Source organism: Protopterus annectens, chromosome 12.part0 (genome assembly GCF_019279795.1).
Source record: "Protopterus annectens isolate FY-2018-M chromosome 12.part0, PAN1.0, whole genome shotgun sequence".
Classification (NCBI taxonomy): Eukaryota; Metazoa; Chordata; order Ceratodontiformes; family Protopteridae; genus Protopterus; species Protopterus annectens.
This window is the reverse complement of record NC_056746.1, coordinates 379,930,648-379,953,704: the sequence shown is the minus strand read 5'-3', so window position 1 is coordinate 379,953,704 and position 23,057 is coordinate 379,930,648. Positions and strand designations below refer to the sequence as shown.

At 42.8% G+C, this 23,057-nt stretch overlaps 1 protein-coding gene across 1 annotated transcript in view; it reads right to left on the bottom strand.

Annotated features, from left to right (window-relative positions):
• Positions 1-23,057, bottom strand: part of FBXL18 (F-box and leucine rich repeat protein 18) — a 908,463-nt gene that overhangs the window by 852,370 nt on the left and 33,036 nt on the right. The window contains exon 2 of the mRNA XM_044089478.1: positions 6,774-8,329. Within this exon, the coding sequence (XP_043945413.1) occupies positions 6,774-8,329 (1,556 nt within the window). The remainder of the gene's footprint in view (positions 1-6,773; positions 8,330-23,057) is intronic.

Below are 23,057 nucleotides of genomic sequence, written 5' to 3'. Positions count from 1 at the left end.
CAGGTGCCCTCTAGGAAGGCTAAATTTGGATGAATGCAAATAATTCCAAACAGTAGGAAGCAAACTATATATATATACATATATACATACAAACAAATACACCATAATAGATTCCCCCAGCTAGCTAAAAGAGGGGTAAGTACCCTAGGAATACCACAGAGGGGAAGGAGGGTGGGTAATCCTGACTGCAGATGCATACCTATTGGACATCTACATTTATGGTAGGTACAAAACTGTACTATGTCCTTCAAGGATGCATCTGCAGTCCTAACATATGGGTAGAATACCATAGCCAGACTTGGGGAGGAGGCACTAAGATAAAGATGGTGTAGTTAAGATCCCTTGCAAAACAGCAGTTGCAAAACCTGCTCGGGATCTGGAGTATAAAGGAAGATTATAATGCTTGGCAAATGTATGCACGGAGCTCAAAGTAGCAGCTTCTAAAATGTCTTTGATAGCCACTCCTCGTAGGAAAGCTGTAGTGGTGGCTGTAGCTCTTGTGGAGTGAGGCCTGATATTTTCAGGAGTTGTCTTTCCATGAAAAGAGTAACAAAATCTAATGCAATTTCCTATCCATTTTGAGATTGTCTGTTTTGAAATTGCTTTTCCTTGCACTCCAGCTGCATATGCTACCAGAAGCTGGTCAGTTTTTCTGTTGGTCTTAGTTCTGTCCAGATAGTAGCGTAATTGTCTGTGTACATCCAAGGTATGTAGTAGTCTTTCCACCCTGTTCTGTGGGTTGGGGAAGAAAGTAGGTAAATGGATAGCTTGGTTCAATTATACCCTGGAGACCACTTTTGGCATAAAAGTAGGATTAGTTCTCAGAGACACTCTATCCTGATGGAAGATAAGGAAAGGCTGCACTGCCATTAATGCCTGTAGCTCAGATACTCTTCTTGCTGAAGTGATTGCTAGCAGGAAAGCAGTTTTCCAAGATAAGAACTGTAAGTCTGCTGTTGCTGCTGGTTCAAAAGAGGGGAGTGTTAATTTTTCCAGCACAAAGTTGAGATCCCATGTGGGTAAAGGTGGTTTCCTTGGAGGCTTTACATTTTTGATTCCTCTCAAGAACTGCCTGAGTAGAGGATGAGAGAAGACAGGAGGATCCATGTTGTACTCTACTGAAATTGCTGATGCATGAATCTTAATGGAGGAGTAGGACAGGCCATTGTGGAACAGTTCTGCTAAGTATTCCAGGATGTGTGCTATGTTTGCCAATGAGACATTTTCTCCCTTTGCTGCACTCCAAATGAGGTATCTTTTCCATTTGGCTGAATAAGTTTTCCTTGTGGAGGGTCTGCGTGCCTCCAGGATAATGTCCTTAACCCTCTGAGATAAATCTGGTTTATTTTGCTTTATGCAATATTCCAAGCAGTTAGCTGCAGTGTTTTCAAGTTTGGATGCAGGGTCTTGTAGTTGTTCTGTGTTAGAAGTAAGGGACGTAGAGGTAGAGGCCATGAGTGTGTCCGAGACAAGCTTCTCAGTAGCGGGTACCAATGTTGCCTTGGCCAGTCTGGAGCTATCAGGATTACCTTTGGCTGTTCCTCTCTGATCTTCAGTAGGACTTTGTACATCAAAGGAAGAGGTGGAAATGCATATGCTGTCAGGTTTTTCCAGCTGAAGGAAAGGGAGTCCACCCTCCAGGCAAGTGGGTGGTATGCTCTTGTGCAGAATTTCTTCAATTGGTGGTTGTGTGGGGAGGCGAACAGGTCTATGTCTGGCATTCCTCATTTCTTTGTTATAGTCTTGAAGATGTCTGGATGCAGCATCCATTCGTGAGCATCCGTGGTATTTCTGCTTAAGGTGTCTGCTAGTGAATTTTCTTTCCCTGGTACAAATCTGGCCTGTAGTTGAATGTTGAGATTCAGGGCCAAATTCCACAGGTCCATTGCCATCCGGCATAGAGGATATGAGTGTGTACCTCCCTGTTTGTTGATGTACCACATGACTGTGGTATTGTCCGTCCTTATCAGCAGGTGACCTTGTTGAAGGAAAGGTCTGAATGCATGTATTGCATGTTTCACTGCCAGCATCTCCTTTAGATTTATGTGTAGATTCAGCTGGTCTTGGGTTCATAGGCCTTGTATACACTTGTCCTCCATGTGTGCCCCCCAGCCTTGGTCTGAGGTGTCAGTGGTAATGGTCTGACTTGGATGTGGTTTGTGGAAAGGCAATCCTTTGTTCATCTGACAGGCCTGAGCCCACCACAAGAATTCTTTTTTCAGGCATGGAATTATTGGAATCTGGGCTTCTAGGCTGTGCTTGTGTTGAGACCATACATTCCTTAGGTACCATTGCAACTTTCTCATATGCAGCCTGGCATGCGGGATCAATATTATGCAGGATGCCATGTAACCCAGGGCTTGCAGGACTTTCCTTGCAGTAAGCTGAGTTTGTGTTGTTAATGTCATGAAATAGACTGGTAGTTGCTTTTGTTTTTCTTCTGTGAGAAAAGCCATCTGAGTTGTTGTGTCCAGTTCTGCACCCAAAAATGTTATCCTTTGGGATGGTACTAGTCTTGACTTTTGAATGTTGACTGTGTATCCCAAGGCTTGCAACAGTTGTATTACATTTTCCAAATCTTTTGTCAATTTTGTCTTGTTGTCCGCTTGTATTAGGCAGTCGTCCAGGTATGGGTAAATTTGAATTCCCTGAAGCCTGCAATGAGCAATTACTGATGCCAGGCATTTCGTGAATACTCTGGTTGCAGTAGATAAGCCAAAGGGCAATGCTGAGAATTGATAATGCTCTGATCCTGCAAGAAATCTGAGGTGTCTTCTGCAATCTGGTCGTATAGGGACGTGCAGGTATGCCTCCTTGAGATCTAGAGTCACCAGCCAAGACTCCTTGCCCAGCATGGGAAGAAGTTGCTGGAGGGTCAGCATTTTGAATTTTGGAACAATGAGGTATGTGTTCAGTGCGGACAAGTCGAGAATAGGTCTCCATTGATTTTCTTTTCTTGGTACAAGGAAGAGCCTTGAGTAAAATCCTTGGCCTTGTTCCATAGGTGGTACCTTTTCTATAGCTCTCATGCTTAGTAAGTTGTTGATTTGCTTTTGAGCCTCTGTTTTTTGGCTTGGTGGAAGGTTTGGCATTCCTCTCTTTTTTGGTAGAGTGTGGAAGTGAAACCTGTAGCCCTTGTCTATTGTTTGTAAAGTCCATTTGTCTCCTGTAATGCAATGCCAGTTGTTTGAAAATAAGGCTAGCTTTCCGCCCAAGGGTGCTTCCAGTTGTTCCCTGGTAGGCGGAATCATAGCCAAGTCATTGTGTCTGTCCTGTGGAAGTGGTTGTAGTTGCAGCTGTGGCAGCACTTCTCTGGTTGGCAGGTTGCCACTGACGTCCCCTGTAGGCACCCCTAGATTGACCTCTGCCTCTTAGGCATCTATTTCTGCCTCTCTGTGCTCTGGAGGTGTCTGGAAAGGACCAATTCTTCGAAGGCCAATTTCTGCTAAACCTCGGAGGTTGGACCTGTAAGAAATCCTTGACTGTTTGGACGGATTTTGCTTTTTCTTCCACTTTCTTTAGAACCTCCTGTGCAGGGGAGCCAAACAAACTTTGTTTCTCCATAGGAGCATCTAGGAGTTTTGACTTAACATGGTCTGGTAAGGATTGTTCTTTTAACCAGGCATGCCTTCGAATCACTGCTCCAGTCATAGCTGATCTAAAGGAAGCCTCCAGTGCATCATAGCCACATTTTAAGAAATGATTACTGACCTGCTGAGAGTTATGTACCAAATCCTGAAGGGACTTGCGGTCTATAGGTTCAGGAGAGGACAGTTTTTAATTTAGCTGGTCTAACAAAATTCCTGGTACTGAATCATGTGAAATTGACAGTTTAAGGCCCTGGCCAAAGAGTAGCAGATGTATAAACCTTTTACCCCATCTCTCTAATGCTCTAGATTCCCTTTCAGAGGGAAGAGGGTTTTGGCAGAGGCAGCTGCCACACCCTTAGGGCCCTGTGAAATGGTTTCTGGGTCTGCAACATGAGCCTTATACAAGTGGTAGTGTGTGTCCGGGACCCTGTAATATCTATCAGGCTTGGCAGGGGCCGGAGGAAGAGAGTCAGGGGCAGTACTGGCATCATTATATGCATCATCAACAACTGATAGTACTGGAGGAATGGCTAAAGGCCTATGCTGTGGTAAGTGTAAAAAAGTCCTTAGCCTTTTCCTTGAATCTGAAAAATCCTGGCCCTGTCATTGGAAGTGTTCCCTCATAGAATGTAGAGTTTCCCCAAAAGAAAATTCTTCAGGAGGAGAAGCAGAAGGAATGGAGTCTTCTGCATCAGAATACTCATAAGGAGAATATGGGCCTTCCTGATGGTCTGAAATATCTGAGTCATCCGAGGAATAGTCTGTAGAGACAGGTTCAGGGGGTTCAGTCCTAGGCCTCTTACCTGGAGGAGGTTGAGAGGCCCTGTCTGGGTGAGGTTGGGATCCCCTGATCAAAGAAATAAGATCCTCAGCCAGGCTGAGTATCTGGGAACTAGAGGTAGGCCTGTGTGAGGGAGCTTTTGTAGGTAAGGCCTTAGAAGATTTAGCTGCTTTAGCCCTGGAAAAGGCCTTGATAGACATAGAAGCAGGGGGTCTAGCAGCCCCACGTGCAGGGGTAGAAATGTCTAAAGGAATAGTGTCTGACAAATCCTGGGTGCCTGCTTCTGTAACAGTAATTTCAGTAGCAGATTCAGCCATGCTGTGAGAGGCCTCGGTTATCGGAGGCATGCTTTCGGCCGAAGGAAGAACCGAGGACTCGGTTTCAGCCGAAACCAAGACACTCGCGGTTGGCCTAACCGTGGTTTCAGCCAAAACCGCGGGCCGCAAGTGTCGGTCCTTTTCCTTGCGTTTTTTAGCTAATTGTGTAGTCGGAGTCTCCGACGGCATTTTGTATGCAAAAGCGGGACCAAAAAACTCCTCTGCAAACTCCGACCGACGTCTAAGCGTCCGTCGGTTGAAGGAAGCACAGGCTAGACAAGCTGATACGTCGTGGTCTAGGCCTAAGCAAGGAAGGCAGTAAGAGTGGAAATCCTTATGAGGTATTTGTTTCCCACAAGTTAAACAATTATTTACTTTGTCTGACATCGGCTGAGGCAAGAAAGAGTCCCCAACGGGGTACTTAGCTTTTTTAGAAGTCTTCGGTAGTAGAAATCTCTGGATCTGACCGACCGGCACTTGCGAACAGCTTTTGCTTCGGGCACCGCGCGGCAAGAAAGACTGAGGAAAATGGCGTCGGCTGATGCCTTTATACCCCAGCAGCTATGACGTCGGGTGAAGTGCGACATCAGCCGAGGCCAGACCCAGACTTTGGAATCCGGTCGACCGAAGGGCTGCCTGAGGCAGGACAACCCATATGTTAGGACTGCAGATGCATCCTTGAAGGACATCAGTACTTGCTCTTTCAATAGGGATGTCACAGCCTCAAAGAAAGAGCAATATGTAAGCTTGAGCTAACACACACCACTATAAACATGACACTCAAGCAAACAAGCACAAGCAAAATTAAATTAGGCAAACTACATCTGAAGATATAAAGGGAAGCCCCTACAAACATATACTGTGGAAATCTGTTTTCACATGCAAAAATAATCTTGAAAGAAGTAGACAGTTCACAAAAAAAGATGGGCAGGTGTACCTGTAAATGTATGATAAATGCCTGGAATATATGAAGGATCTCAGACAATGAAACATGAACAAATTTTGATGTTCTATTCAGTTCCAAGTAGTCTTGGGAACAAAAGGCTGCATAACTCTACATAACTCTTTAAGGCCTGCATAGGCCTAAATGATAACTCTAAGGACTGCACAGCCCTACATGACAACTCTTGAAGAGTTAAACCAGACACACAGTGGTGTATATGTCAAAGTACATGTTGTCTTGTCTATGGTAGGAAGTTTACACACACAAATTCCCAGTGAATCCATGTGGAGATCAAAAATACAAAGGACTAAAACACTGAAGATCTAAAATTTGCTATTCTAGGTACTGAGCATTGCAGGAAGGCAAAATAATCAATAATGTAAACTGCTATGTTCTTCTTTGAGAACTTAGTAGACAGAACAGCAAACTACTGGGGAAATATTAAAATACTCAGTTTTACTGACGTTGTAGTGTAAGGGAGGTAACACCAATCCCTCATAATTCTGATGAGAGCCTAAGTCTTGTTACTTGCTAAATGTTTGGTAGTCTAGTTTAGATGCTAATGCTACAAGACACTATCAGATTCACCCTAGAGTCCTCAGTTTGATCCCCTACATCTCCAACTGCATGCTGTTCAACACTCCACTCTTGTTCCTGAAGACAGGCAACCAAGGATATTTTTGTAAAGCATCAACAAATGAATAAACTAAAAATACAGCAAATTTCTGCAACATTTAATACAGATGTTCACATCCTGAATATGGCAAGTGTTTTAGCCCTGTGTGCCTAAAGATATGTTGAAGATCTCTTCACTGGCAGTTCTAAGTTATTTCTACAGGTATGCTTCACATAGTATGGCAAATAAATGCCAACTACAGTGCAACCTGGGATTACAATTTTCAAGCATTTCATATAATTATACAATGGTGTGCATGCAAGCACACACAGTTTCTTAAATAATGTACTTGTCTTGCTGATTTCCAAACAACTCCATACCAAAACGTTTGAGAAGCATTAAGAATAAAAATTAAGACAAATCAGAAGCAATTTCAGAGCAAATATAACAGCCAACACCACTGCCTTCTCAGACATTTATGCACACGTCTATACAGATTTTCCCTAAATTAATAGGGGAAGCTCACCTGAGATCCTTCAGACATTTACAGTGTTTTAACATCTCACAAAGGGAAGGCATATAGGCCACTTTTCCCATCATTCCCAAGTTCGCTAGAGATAGAACCTGCAAGTGTTGACACTTCATTCCAATGCTAACAAGTCCTGATCCAGTAAGTGTAGCAGGAAGCTGTGCCAGAGTCAGGCTGCGCAGAAATCTCAGCAGACTTATGGCAGCCACCTCCTCATCTCCCACCTTCTGTGCCCTCAAGCAAGGAGGCAGTGAGTTACGGATAGCAGGTTCATTCCTTGGCATGGCAGAGGAAAAACTGGACCCAATTAATTCCAGATGACTTAAGAATGGAAGGCTTTCCATCAAGATTCTAAACACAGAGATTTGGCCAACAGAGTCCGTTTGCTCACTGACAATTCTGGGATACGTTGGCACTCCTATTCGTATTTTTTTACCAAATCCTTTATATACAGTACTTGTTGAAGCTGGAGAAACAGTCTGTCCCAACAGCTGGTCACTATTCTTGGAAACATCAGCAATGGAACACACTGGCAGTGCCAAAGAGCAAAGATGCCGGAGTGTAGCTAACAAAATACATAAGTGCTTTCCAGATGCTTCGGCGCCATGGTGGTGAGCAGCAGAAAGATTTAAGTGTCTGAGGTGCATGCAAGATGTAACCAAAGTTTCAAGGATACTGGCATCAATATCATCTTCGGCCTTCCGAAAAGAAGAATCAGATGAAAGGCAATTGACACAGCCACTAAGGTTTAGGCTGACTAATGATTTGAGGTAATTTCCTCCATTTAGAATTCGCTGTATCAGCTGGTTTCCAGACAGTGTACAACGACTGAAACTGAAATAGAAGGGATTACTAAATTTGAGATGCTGCAAGACAGATGACCCATTAAGCCAAGATTTAGGTAACTGTAGAGCACTAAGTGACAGATGAGCCATGGAGTCCAAAAGGTTCTGTGTAGCTCCACTTTCTGAAAAACTGCCTGGGACAGATATTAAAAAGGCCTGAAGGTTCTTTGGGGTACTAACACTAAGCACTGCCAAATAAAGTCTCATGACTTCCTGATTAATATAACCAGGAGCCAGTCTGGCATAGAAAAGTCTGAGATTCTGGTAATGGGGAACATTGCTTTCTCCAACCATCAGCTGCCCAGAAAGCATGGTGCCCTCTCTTGAGAGATCGAGGATTTCAAAATAAAGCAGCAGTCTCTCTAAGGTAAGACAACAAGGGACTACACCATATGATGGAGTAAATAGAGTTTGTTTCAGTTCAGTTACTCTGCGTAGGGTTGCTTTGCACTCACTGCTCAGCTGTCCAGAATCAAACCCAGAAGTTACATCGATGGCTAAGGAGCGAAGGTTCTGCAAAGCAGACAATATTTTTGACAGACGAATTGAAGTCAGCCGACAGCCAGATAAGTCCAGCTTAACCATGTTTTTGCATCGTGTTACTTGGTCAATGGTGGAACCCAAGAGCCAATAGCAACCACTCATATTCAGTTCTTGAATTTGCAGCCCAATCTCTTTCAAAAGCTGCTTCACTTTTTCATCACCTGCCTGCAAAGCAAGAAAAAAGTGTAAGAAATTATTCTACCTTATGTTTTCCTCCAAATAGAAACAATCTCTTCCTTCACATGGAGAAATCTTGAATTTTAGTGTTTCACAAATGTGTAAACATGCAACTTCATGTACTATGGCTATACATGGCTAGAGAAACTAAAGCAGCAAACTGTAAATAAACAGGCAGTGCTAAAGAAATTTAGATTTAGTTATGCAGTAACAGATGCATTTTACAAACTCTGCAGACTAGACTTTATGAACTGTCAAGGTACTTTTGTATCTATATAAAGATACATAGATATATATACCACCATCCTAGCAGAAACAAGTTGGCAGGTCAATGCAATTAAGTATTAAATCACCCAATAAGATGCCATTCCCTTACAGTGGTAAACGAAAGAACAAATCATTGCTGGAATAATTACTACATACTGATGTTAAAGTTTTCCATAAACAGGTTCAAAACCATAATTACTACTGCCACTACTTTATCTCAGTCACTACAGTATGTCTATTATTTTCAAATGAAAAAGCAACACCTGTTTCAACTGGTCCTCTTCCAAAATACAAGGATTGTCATATGCACTCTCTCTGTACCAGCTGCCACTACAACAGTTTCTGAAAGTCTACAGTGCCACAGTACCTTTTTAGTAAGACATATTTTTATTGTAATGAAATGCTGTAACAAAACCTTGTTTAATCTGCTGTCCCAAATAGAAATGTAACAGGATTTGTATAGAGTAACAAACTACACTGCAAAACTGCAGTGTAAGAATTTATTTAATAACCTTAACCATAAAATCATAATCAAGTCTGAATGGTGATGATTTTCATGACCAGTAATACCATCTTAAGTGCAGCTTTTTTCACAATATTTCCATTTCTTGAGGCAATCTAGTGTGCAAATAAATCATTCTGAAGCACAAGAGGCATGTCTGTAGTCACTTTGCTGAGTATGCAGGTATTCAAACCCCAAACCCAGAAAAAAATGTTTTCCTTCTTTTCTTTAATTAAAAAAGAAAGAGAGAAAGAAAAAAAAGAAGGGAAGTAAAGCTGTATGATAATCTAACCAAAAAAAGTAGCTTGAATACTGGTTATCAGTGGTGGAATACAATTCAGAGCAGGTGGGATGCTAATCTATGAGGAATCTATGGCAGCAGTACCAACTCTCCTTGGAAAGTTTTTTTTTTTTTGCCTCCTCGCAACTCACAACTGGCTGCCACTGCGGCCTCTCCTCCTCTATTGGGTGCTAATGTTCCCTCTCCAAACTTGCTCTGACCCACGCTTGTGGCTGATGAAAAGACTCGATGTAATATCATACTGATGCTGAGGGATGTGTTTTTAAGCCCTAACCTTCCTGTCCACTGCACATGCTTGTATATGTTCACTGGGTAGATTTGCAATGGGTACATACTGGCATATTATCCCACCTCTGGGGCGACTCAGCCAATGCACCCCTAAATTCCCATTTAAGACAGAGTCCCCAGCCTCTGCTAGGGACCAATCATGAGGAGAGTCTAAGAGTGTGTGTGTACGTACAGACACACACACACACACAGACACACAGACACACACACAGACACACAGACACACACACAGACACACAGACACACAGACACACAGACACACACACACACACGCTCGCGCGCGCGCATGTCCTACCTTCCCATGCTAGCACCTCAGACACCCAAGCTGCTACTTAAACTGGGGTCAGCTGGACCACAATCAGGGATCTATCCCTGTATGCTATGGCACTGGCTAATGCTCCCTGGACATATGCTGTCCATTAACTACATTCGTCCCCCACTGTCCAATTAAGCAACTCAAAAATACATTTTCCACTGACAGAATACAAAAGGCTTCTTGATACACTGATGAACTGATTCCATGTAATCATGGCCAGCCTGAACAGCTGATAACACCAGGTGCCCTCCTACCTGTTTTTGTTCCATTTCACCATGGTGTTGTGCATAATTATCTTGAAGACCCCCCCCCCACCCATGGATTGATAAACACTTGGAGGGCATTGATCACGGCCTATATGTCACAGGCATTGAAATACTTGATTCTGTTGCAATCCTTAGGAGAAAAAAGGAGAGAGAATTCAGGAGAACAAACCTCAAGATGATACTCTGCCATTTATCATGCTTATTACTATCCTCAAAAAAATCTTCCTGTTGAAAGGAAACAGCCTTGATTTCTGAAGTTTAAGCTTACAAGAGATGCCTAGGCTGGTTGGCAAGTAATAGCACAGTTTAAGGCCCTGGTCAATTCCTCTTGTGAAATGGCTTGATTAAAGCAACCATCCAAAGGAAGGATGTTATAAATACCCTTAAACCCAAGAAAAAACAAAGGATCTATGCATTTGGAGAACACCTAGGCAGCTGAGTAGAACCTAAGGAACAATGAGGTGAACTGGTATAGTTGAGATCCTGACAAGAATAGAAGGAATCTCTTGTTGCCTTTTAATATGGGGATGTGCAGGTAAGCATCCTTCATGTTCAGTGCCATCCATCAGTGCTTACACCAACAAGAGGGGGTGCAGGAACTGGAGAGAGAGCTTTCATTCACTTTTGGAAAGCTACCACTATGTCTCACCAATTTGCAAATGTGTGAAGCAGAAAAAAAAAGACAACGTTTCAACCTAATAAAGTAACTATAATTGGCACTTTTTTGTAGGATGTCAACCTCTCCTGCACCCATATAGTTAAATACACAAGAAAATAAAAAAGACTGTGCAGAGCTACCACTGCTGGTGTGTAAACTTCACCAGCCATACTTTTTTGTGGCAAACCATGAATGACATGTTGAACATTGGGGCGTTAACCAGATGAAGCCTCAGGTAATTAAGATTAAATGATTAGTAAGTTAGCCATTTTGAAAGATCCAACATGCAGCTCTAAGGTCCTTCTTTTCTTGGGAACAAAAAAAATTTAGTCATAAAGTACATCTGTTTCACCTACAAGCTTCCTCTTGCATGCAGCAAAACAGTAATATGATTACCAGTCCCTCTGTCCAAAGCAAATTTAGTAGACACTTGTTTCTCACACCTGCCTGGATCTTTCAGCACCTGAGCCACTACCTGAACACTGGTTGTCTGGGCCACAGTAAAGGCTTTATCCCTCCACACCACAGAAGACAACCTGAGTGGCTCTATCATTGATGAAAGAAGACCCCACTACCTCACATTTTTCCCTCATCTGCATCAGCCACTGCCATTCCTCTAAAGGTTTTTTTTTTTACAGGTTTTCTTCTGTTCTGAATTATTTTAAACCATGTTTTTTTCTTATGAAATGGCCATTACTCAGTTAGAACATTCTTGTTATGCTTAGGAATCACCAAGTGATATAGTTGTTTCACCATTTGTACAACTTTACCCCCTTTCTGTAACTTTTTAAACACATCTTGTGATGGTGGACTAAACACAAGATACTTGTCCAAAGTGGCACTGAGGAGCTGTGTCTGACATCTTTTGGCAGAAGCCAGTCTTAGCAAAATGTTGTCTTAAAGAAGGCATCAATAATGGTATCTATCACTTGCTCTACTTGCTTTGGAATATCTCTCCAATACTGCAAAATGGGTGCCTGGTAACTGATAGCTTTGCATTTTATAGGCCCACCAACACAAGTCTTCCCTATAGTACATACGAAAGGGACAGGTAAACCTTGCTTCAGCAGCTTTTCATGTTCTAGGCCACTTTATTTATCTTTACTCTACTCTTCATGGACTTCTAGATAAAATATAAATATCATTACATGATGAAATGCAGAGGTATAACATACAGTAAGGATGAAAATCCTTTAGTGGAATCTGTTTACCATAGCCACACTTGTAAGGTTGGGACTGCAGCTGAACACAAGGGACGGTCACAAAAATCGGCCTCAGCATCTGATGGTTAGTCATCAGATGAGTAGGTACTAGGACCTGTCAGGGTCTCCATGAGGAATTCCACAGTCCTTTTGAAGAAATGCCTGGAAGAGAAGAAGGTCTATGTGCTCTAGTGTTAGGAATGGAAAAGCCAGGGGGCCAAAACTGCTGCATAGACAAAAAGGTTTTAAACATTTTATCACATTTTAAGTCAATGGTGAAAAGACCTCCTATACCCAAAAGACGCTAGAGAATGGAGTCTATAGGTCTTCAACCTGGGGTTAAAATATATAAAACGATACTGCTGAGTCTACATCTGGGTTGGTAAGAAACTTTAAGTCTTACAGGGGAAGGGGAGACCCCTAGAAATCACTTATTGTTGTAAGAAGCAGGCTATGGCTCTTTAGTAGCCGGATACCACTTATCACCATAATATTTAGAAAAAGTCTGAAAAACAAGCCCTCAAAGCATCAGTGCCAGAAATGCCCTTCAGATTCTCTAAAAATGATTATACTCATCTTTCAGCGACAATCGTTTGAAGAAGGCACAAATCTTGCACCCTTCCAAGACACAATAAAAATATGAGTGCCTGCTTGCAAGGAAATTTTCACTCACCAACTTGCACTTTCTGAATCCTTTTTAATCTTTCCAGTCCTTTTTCTCCATTCTGAAATGTAATGACAATGAAGTTGCCAGTGAAAAGTACAACAAACAGCAATGACACTGCCACAACGGCACACTACTCACTCTATACAAATACTTGTACAATGGCAATTAAATTGACATAATTTCTGACTAAAGAAAAAAATGACAGCAAATGGAGACCGCACAGAAAACTAAGATTGGTATCAACAAACATAATTAGGAGGAGGAAGGCGACAGGTCTACAATACAACTACAAGATGTAAAGCTTGCCGACAATCAGGTAAAAACTGTACTGACTAAATAAAAGGCACAAAATAACCCAGAAAACAGAAAGTAAACTCCACAAGAAAAGCAAATGATGAAGAAAAAAAAAAAAAATAAAACACGATAGAGGGGCTTTGCTCCTCGAAAAGATTTCTTAGCCAGGCTAAGTTCTGTCAGTCTTAATCCTCATGATAAAGAGAGTGGAAAACCAATCAAAGAACCAGTGCTGCCACAGCCAAAAAGGACCCATCAGTAGCATTTTTTTGCATGTCCTCAATTATCTTCTGTGCTACCTGAAGAAAAGAGGGATTAGAGGAAAGGCATACAGACACAGACCTATCCATCTGATGAAGAAGACATCTGTTGGTCAGACCCCTCAATAAGGTGCCCTTACGCAAAATTTCTGTAGTTGTCTGTTTTCTGGAGGTGCAACATGGTCTATTTCTGGCACAACCCACCTGTGGAACAAGTTCAGAAAAAAATGCCCCTAACAAACCTCTGTTCTGCTCAGGTGGTGATTTGCAAACCTGTTCTCTTGAGACGGGATACAGGATGCTCTGTCAAGCCTTCCTTCTATGCCAGAAGCCATGCTTTTCTGTGCAGTCTGCACAGGTAAGTGTATGACCTCCTTGCCTGTTAATGTACTACATCACTGTTTGTCTATGATCATTTGCAAAATTTTCAGGTTTTCACACTGGTTTCAGGGCTCTGACAACCACAATCAATGCCATCTGTATCTTTTTCTTTACAATGATGTGTCTTTTCTTTTGAAATATGCCTAAGTAGCCTTAAACCTCAGACCCCTTGAGTGAGACCCTACCCCAGGCTGTGTCTGCTCACTTTTAGCTTAGTGTCTCTACATGTCCGGTCCCAGTCTGAATAGAACTCCTATGTTTAGGGTTATTTGCTATGTCCACTGTGACAGCTTTTCAATGACACAGAGTAGGAGGAGAATGAAGACGTCGAATGGATGCGCATGCTGATATCATCAATACATGGTATGACAGAAATAGAGAAATCCAAAGGATGTGTATGCTGACATCTGTTTCTTATGCAGCACTGGAGGTTCTTCATGTGTAGCCTGGCTATGATGCCACCAGTATGAAGACCATATGAAACACTGCCCTTAGAAATTCCTTTGCTGTGATGTGGTGAAGCTGTGTTATGCAGTTAGAAGTATTACCTCAGAAAAAATACTTTCTCATAGGGCAGAAAGGCTTTCTGACCCGCACTTTCTAGCTATACCCCAAAGAACAAGGCTTTCTGGCTGAATAACAGCCGGGATTTTGAAAGGCTCAGAGTAAGCCAACAGTCTTAAAGCACAAAAGGGTAAACTGCTGGTCTTCCTCAGTCTCCATCAGAATTGCTACCTGTGTTTAGCAGACATCCACATACAGAGTAGATGTGAATATCGTTCATTATGCTGAAAGAAATTACTGGTCAGGAATTCAGCAAATTCCCTTGATGTAGTAGATACATTAAAGGGCAAGGAGATAACTTTAAAGTGCATTCCCCTGCTCTGAACCTGAGGTACTCCCCATTTACCTTATTTATGTGTATGTGGAGGTAGGTGTCCTTCACAACCAATGTTGTTAAAAAGGCTTGAGGATGCAGGAGTAAAGTACAGTTGTGTACACTTACCATAAATGTAGATGTTCGAGTGTATTCACTGTTGCAGTCATTACATTTGGTAATCTGCTGGTAGGTTGCCCTCAGTCAGCCTGATTAACAAAGTCTTGGGTCCTGCGTCGGTTGCTGTCCCTTCTTCCATGATGTCAGGTCATCAGGGGTATAAAACATGCAGCCGCGCCATTACATCAGTTTTTCTTGCCCCAGATGTCAGGTGCCCCCCAAATGGGAAGCAAAATATATAATTAGAAACACAAAAATATACCTCCAAACAAAAGCAAATACACCAAAAAGGCTTTTAAGCATAGTAAGAGAAATAAGAGGTATAGTAAAAGAAAAACAGGGGGCTGGAGGGAGGGTAACCAGGACTGCAACAGTGAATACACTCGAACATCTACATTTATGGTAAGTGTACACAAAGTACAGTTGTGTACACTTACCATAAATGTAGATGTTCAAGTGTATTCACTGTTGCAGTCATTACATTTGGGTAATCTGTGGCAGGTTGCCCTTAGTCGGCCTGAATTCCAAAGTCTTGGGTCCTGCATCGGTTGCTGTCTCCTCTTCCATGACGTCAGGTCGTTAGGGGTATAAAACATGCAGCGACGCCATTTTCTTTAGTTTTTCTTGCCCCCAATGTCAGGTGCCCCCAAAAAGGCAAAAAGGCAGCAAAAGAATATATATATATAAATATATATATATATATATATATATATATATATACATGCATCAATATAAACTTTACCTTCATCTACAAGCAAATACACCACATAGGTTGTAGAAGATAGAGAAGGAAAGATAAACTCCAGAATGACAGGGGGATGGCAGGAGGGTAACCTGGACTGCAACAGTGAATACGCTCGAACATCTACATTTATGGTAAGTGTACACAACTGTACTATGTTCTTCGTGTTTCACTGTTGCAGTCATTACATTTGGGTAGAATCCCAAAGCTATGGTTGGGGGGCTGGAGCTAAACAGCATCAGGAGCGGCTATAAGGCCCTGCAGAACTGCAGTGGCAAAGCATGCTCCGGATTTAGAGTAAAAAGGCAAATGATAATACTTTGTAAAGGTGTGAACAGCATTCCAAGTAGCAGCCTCTAGAATGTCTTTGGTTGGTACTCCCGTTAGAAAGGCTGCTGAAGTAGCTGCAGCTCTGGTGGAATGAGACCTAATGCCCTTGGGCACAGGTTTACCATGGTGTAAGTAGCAGAAACGGATGCAGTGGCTTATCCACTTTGAAATTGTCTGCTTTGAAATAGCCTTCACCTCTGATCCTGCAGCATATGCCACTAGTAATTGCTCAGTTTTTCTTAGAGCTTTAGTCCTGCTTAAGTAGACTCTTAGTTGTCTGTGTACATCCAAGGAATGCAGAATTCTCTCCCCCTTGTTCTGCGGATTTGGATAAAAGGTTGGCAGATGAATTGTTTGGTTAAGAACCATACTGGAAATCACCATAGGCATAAAAGTTGGATTTGTTCTCAGAGATACCCTGTCTGTGTAAAATATGATAAAAGGCTCTATAGCCATGAGGGCCTGTAGCTCTGAAACTCTTATTGCTGAAGTAATTGCTAGTAGCAGAACTGTTTTCCATAAGAACTTTATATCAGCGGTAGCAGCTGGTTCAAATGGAGGCAGAGTGAACTTTTCCAACACATAATTGAGGTCCCATGCAGGCAATGGTGATCTTCTAGGAGGCCTTAAATTTTTGGCTCCTCTAAGATACTGCTTTAGTAAAGGATGAGAAAAGATTGGTGGTTCTGTATTATAATGAGCCGAAATGGCAAGGCATGGATTTTAATTGATGAGAAAGATAAGCCTTTGTCAAGCATCTCAGTTAACTGAGGAATATTTGGTTCTGCTGTATCAGTTCCTTGTGCTTGATTCCAAGCACAGAATCTCTTCCATTTGTCAACATAAGATTTTCTAGTACTAGGCCTTCTGGCTTCCAAAATGACATCCATCACAGCTTTACTGAGAGGTGTTGTTTGTATGACTACATGATTAGCCATGCTGACAGGTTCAGAGTCTGTTGTTGATTGTGCAGGATCGGATTACTTTGCTGGGACAGTAGTTGTGGTCTTTGAGGCAAGGTCCAAGCTGGGTATCGAGCCAAGTTCCTTAGGATTGGGTACCAGTATTGGCGGGGCCAGTCTGGGGCAATTAATATCATCTTTGGCTTCTCTTGTCTGACTTTTAGGAGGACCTTGGGTAGAAGAGGCAGAGGAGGAAAGGCATAAACTGATAGGTTTTTCCAACTGAAGGATAGGGCGTCCACTTTCCATGCTTGTCTGTGATCAGTCCTTGTGCAGAATCTTTTCAATTGATAATTTTGAGGAGAGGCAAATAGATCCATGTATGGGCTCCCCCATTTCTCTGTTATCATGCTGAAGTCTTGTGGATTTAGTTTCCACTCGTGAGGATCCATAAGGTTTCTGCTTAAATCATCTGCCAGAGTGTTTTGTTTTCCTGGCAGGAATTGAGCTTGAAGATGTATTTGGTAGGTCAAAGCTGTGTTCCACAGTGTCGTGGCTTATCTGCAGAGGGGATATGAATGTGTGCCCCCTTGCTTGTTTATATACCACATGACTGTGGTGTTGTCAGTCTTTATCAGTAGTTGTCCTGGATGAAGTAAGCCCTTGAAGGCTGTTAGGGCATTTTGAACAGCTAGCATCTCTTTCTGGTTGATATGCAGATGCATTTGTTTTGGTGACCACATGCCCTGAATGCATCTTCCTGCCATGTGGGCCCCCCAGGCATAATCTGATACGTCTGTTGTCATGGTTTGGCTGGCAGGGGGTAGAGTGAATCGCCGTCCCATGTTTTGGTGACATGCCTTTGCCCACCATAGAAACTCCTGTTGCAGGCAGGGAATGAGTGGAATCATTGTTTCCAGACTGTGAGAATGTTGACTCCATAAACTTTTTAGGTACCACTGAAGTTTCCTCATATGCAATCTTGTATATGGAATCAGTAGTATGCAGGATGCAATGAAGCCCAGAGCCTGCAGGATTTGTCTTGCAGAAGACTGGGTTTTTGTTGCCATCAGTTTGAAGTAAGTAATCAGTTGCCTTTGCTTGTCTGGCATGAGGTAAGCCGTCTGGGCAGTTGTATTCAAGATTGCACCCAGGAATGTTATCTTTTGAGAGGGTACCAGTTGTGATTTCTTTTCGTTTATTGTGTACCCTAGGCATGTTAGAAGCCTTTTCACAAATGCCAGGTGTCGAAGAAGAGTGTCCTTATTCACTGCTTGAATGTGACAGTCATCCAAGCAAGGATATATTTGTATACTTCTTTGTCTGCAAAATGCAATTACTGGTGCCAGGCACTTTGTAAAGACCCTGGGCACAGTAGATAAGCCAAAGGGCAGTGCAGAGAATTGGTAATGCATTAAGCCAGCCTTGAATCTGGGGTATCTTCTGCACAATTGTCTTATTGGGACATGCAGGTATGCCTCTTTTAGGTCTGAAGTCACCAGCCAAGCATTCTTGCCCAGCATGGGCAGAAGCTGCTGCAAAGTCAGCATTTTGAATTTTGGAATGTCCAGGTATGTGTTCAAAATCGATAAATCCAGTATTGGCCACCAGACCTTGTCCTTTCTGGGTACCAGGAACAGTCTTGAGTAAACACCTTGCCCTTTTTCCTGTTCTGGTACTGTCTGAATGGCCCCCATATCCATGAGGGACATTAGCTGTTTCTGTGCCTCTGCCCATTGATTTTTTGTCAGATCTGTCCAACCATTTGCCCTTGGCAGAGTGTGGAAATGGAATCTGTATCCCTGTGATACGATGTTTAGTACCCACTTGTCCTGGGTTATTAACTGCCAATTTTGAGCAAAAAGTGCTAATTTTCCCCCTATGGGTGCTGCCAAAAGATAAGTGCTTGGTGAGGGCAGAGGGAAGTCATTGGGATTACTTTCTATAGGTTTGCGCTTTATCTCCTCCAGATTTGGAGATAGAAGCGCCCCACTGATTTGACCTGTATGAATCTTGCTCCTGGTATCTGGAACCCTTAGGGCATCTGGATTTGCCCTTTGAGCTCTGTCTGACACAGGAAAGGACCAATTTTTGGTAGGCCAGTGTCTACTGAATCTTGGTGGCTGCACTTGTAAGAAGTCTAACAGTTTGCATAGACTTAGCTTTGGCTTCCATTTTCTTTAAAACCTCTTCTGCCTTAATACCAAACAAGGAATCATGCTGTAAAGGTGCATCTAGCAATTTAGCTTTAACATGATCAGGTAAATGTTGTTCCTTTAACCAGGCATGCCTCCTAATCACAGATCCAGTAACTGCGGCCCTGCAGGAGGCCTCTAAGGAATCAAAACCACATTGCAAAGTATGCTTTCCAACTCGTTCAGCTGCATGCAATAATTCCTGCAATTCTTTATTTTCTGCACATTCTGAAATCAACAACATTTTCTGTTTCAGCAATCCCATAACATGTTGTTGCTACTTAAGCATATGAAATTGACAGTTTAAGGCCCTGATTGCCAAGGTTGTAGATGTAGAAACCCTTTTTCCCCATCTGTCTAGTGTCCTTGAATCTCTGCCAGAGGGGTAGGATTTTTTGCTTTTGAGGCCTTAACTCCCTTTGGACCCTGTGAAATAGTTTCAGGATCAGCAGCAGGGTTTCTAAATAAATATTTATGTGAGTCAGGGACCATGTAATATCTGTCAGGCTTACTGGGATCTGGAGGTAAGGAGTCAGGGGACAAGCTTGACTCCGAAAACACATCATCCACAATGTCTAAAACAGGGGGAATGGCTAAAGGCCTGTGCTGAGGGAGAAGGAAATCCTTGAGCCTCTTTTTTGATTCTGAGAAGTCTTGACTCTCCCAGTGAAAATGCTCCCTCAAAGTATGCAAGGTTTCTCCAAATGAATAATCCTCAGGAGGAGATGCAGATGGAATAGACTCCTCAGCATCAGAATCTTCATAGGGAGGTATAGATAATTCCTGATCAGAAGAGGAATCAGAAGAAATAGAAACCTGATCTGAAGATTCATAATTAGTGTCTTGCCTAGGTCTCTTATCAGAAGGGGGATAGGTACCCCTTGATGAAGGTAATAAGGTCTTCAGCCATTTTGATCATCTGTTTTTTAGACATAGAGGCCTGTGCACGCGGCTCGTGTCATTTTTTTTACTTTTAGCAGTTGCTTTTTTCTTTGGTTTTGCAGCTGTCGTCGGTTTGATATACAAATGTTGAGGTCTGAATACACCCTCAGAAGCTGGTGCCTGCTCAGCGGCTCCTGACCCATCCAAGGGAGATACATCCGTCGGTCCAATACCTTGAGTATCTTGCGGCATGCCGGACTCCACATGGGTGCCGGTAGAGGCCTGTGACTCAAAGGTAGCGGGTATTAGGAGCTGCGAAAGCACCTCACTAAGTACCGGTGACTGGCTTAGGAGAAGCTTCGTCGGTTTTGGATCTTGACTGCCTTTCTCTGTCCTTTTCTTTGCGTTTTTTATGTACTCCGGTAGTCGGATTGCTATCCAAAGACATTTCTGGGTAGTTAAATCGGTTTCCAAAATACTTTGATGCAAAAATATACCAACGCTTAATACTGCGTTGGTTAAATCTAGCATAAAACTACTGCCAGGCATGTTGTGATCAGGGCCTAGGCAAGGAATACAGTATAAATGGAAATCCTTATGAGGTATTTGCTACCCACAAGTAATACAATTATTAGCTTTGTCTGACATCGGTAAAAGGCAAGAAAAAAGTTTCCCCAACAGGGTACTTGGCTTTAGTGAAGACTTCGGTTCTGAAACTCAAACTCGAATATTTCAGTAGTCAGATGACCGGCACTTGCAAAATGCTTCTGCTTCGGGCACCGCGTGGCAAGAAAGACTAAAAGAAAATGGCGTTGGCTGCATGTTTTATACCCCTGATGACCTCATGCCATGGAACAGGAGACAGCAACCGATGCAGGACCCAAGACTTTGGAATTCTGGCCGACTGAAGGCAACCTGCCAGCAGATTACCCAAATGTAATGACTGCAACAGTGAAACACGAAGAACAGCTGTACTATGTTCATCACGTTTCACTGTTGCAGTCATTACATTTGGGTAGATTCCCAAAGCTAAGGTTGGGAGGATGGATTTATACAGCATTAGGACTAGCTAGAAGGCCCTGCAAAACAGCAGTGGCAAAGCCAGCTCTGGATTTAGAGAAAATTGGTAAGTGACAATACTTGGTGAAAGTATGAATTGAACTCCAGATAGCAGCTTCTAGAATATCCCTGGTAGGAACACCTCTGAGAAAGGCTGCTGAAGTAGATGCAGCCCTGGTGGAATGAGATCTGATCCCCTGGGAGACAGGTTTTCCATGGTGCTTATAACAGAAATTAATACAATAGCTTATCCATTTAGAAATGGTTTGCTTTGAAATAGCCTTCCCCTCTGCCCCTGCAGCAAATGCTACCAGCAGTTGTTCAGATTTTCTACGAGATTTAGTCCTGTCCAAGTAGAATCCAAGTTGTCTGTGTACATCCAATGAATGTAGAATCCGCTCCCCCTTGTTCTGTGGATTGGGAAAGAAAGTTGGTAAATTAATGGACTGATTAAGAGCCACACTGGATACCACCTTGGACATGAATGATGGATTGGTCCCGAGTGACACCCTGTCCGCATGAAAGATGATGAAAGGTTCCACTGCCATAAGAGCCTGTAATTCAGATATCCTACTAGCTGAAGTGATTGCCAAAAGGAAGGTTGTTTTCCAGGAAAGAAATTTTAAGTCTGCAGTTGCAGCTGGCTCGAAAGGAGGTAGAGTGAGTTTCTCCAATACAAAGTTAAGGTCCCAGGCAGGGGTTGGAGCTCTCCTGGATGGACTCAAGTTTTTGGCCCCTCTGAGACAGTGCTTTAGAAGAGAATGAGAAAAGAGGGGGATCTGTGTTGTAATGAGCTGAAATGGCTGAGGCATGGATTTTTATGGAAGAAAAAGACAGGCCATTCTGAAGCATCTCAGTTAAGTATTGCAAAATCTGAGGTAAATTGGGCACTGCTGTGCTCATCCCTTGAGATTGATTCCAGGCACAGAATCTTTTCCATTTGTCAGCATACGATTTTCTAGTACTAGGTATTCTCGCCTCCAAAATGACATTATCACAGGTTTGCTGAGGGATGCTAAGGGGGAATTTAAGTGATTAGCCAAGCTGCAAGATTCAATGTTTGGAGCTGAGGGTGCAGAATTTGGTTCTCCTGCTGAGACAGTAAGGAAGGTGTCTGAGGCAGGTGCCACAGAGAAATGTGTGACACACTGCGCAGGAGTGGGTACCAGTGTTGGCAAGGCCAGTCTAGAGCAATCAAAATAATTTTTGGTTTGTCCTGTTTGACTTTTAGTAGTACTTTGGTGAGCAAAGGCAGAGGGGGAAAGGCATAGACTGATAGGATTTTCCAGCTGAAGGACAGAGCATCCACTTTCCAGGCTTTTTTTGTGATGAGTTCTTGTGCAAAATTTGTCCAACTGGTAGTTCTGGGGTGAGGCAAAAAGATCTATGTCTGGGCTCCCCCATTTGCATGTCAACATGTTGAAAATCCATGGTTCCAGTCTCCATTCATGAGGGTCCATGAGATTTCTGCTTAGTTCGTCTGCCAGAACATTCTGCTTTCCTGGCAGGAAATGAGGTTGTAGTTGTATTTGGTAGCCCAAGGCCGTGTTCCACAATGCCATGGGCTAGTCTGCAGAGGGGGTAGGAATGTGTACCCCCCCTGCTTGTTTATGTACCACATAACCGTGGTGTTGCCCGTCTTTATCAGTAATTGTACTGGATGAAGGCAGTCCTTGAAGGCTGTCAGTGCATTCTGTACAGCTAGCATTTCTTTTTGATTGATATGAAGGTGCATTTGAATTGGACTCCATTTGCCCTGAATGCACTTCCCCTGCCAGATGAGCCCCCGCATGTATAGTCTGATGCATCTGTAGTTAGGGTTTGGGCAGCAGGGGTGGTGTGAATGGCAGTCCCTTGTTTTGCTGGCAGGCCTCTGCCCACCATAGGAACTCTAGGTGCAGGCAAAGTATGCTAGGAATCATTGTTTCCAGGTTGTGACAATGTTGACTCCATAAACTTTTTAAGTACCACTGAAGTTTCCTCATATGCAGTCTTGCATATGGAATTAGAAGAATGCAGGAGGCCATGAACCCCAAGGCTTGCAGTATTTGCCGTTCAGATAGCAGGGTTTTTGTGGCCACCTGTTTGAAGTAAGTCACCAAATGAATTTGCTTTTCTGGTGTAAACAAAGCCATCTGGGCAGTTGTATTCAAGCTTGCACCCAGGAATGTAACATTTTGAGAGGGTACCAGTTGATATTTCTTTTC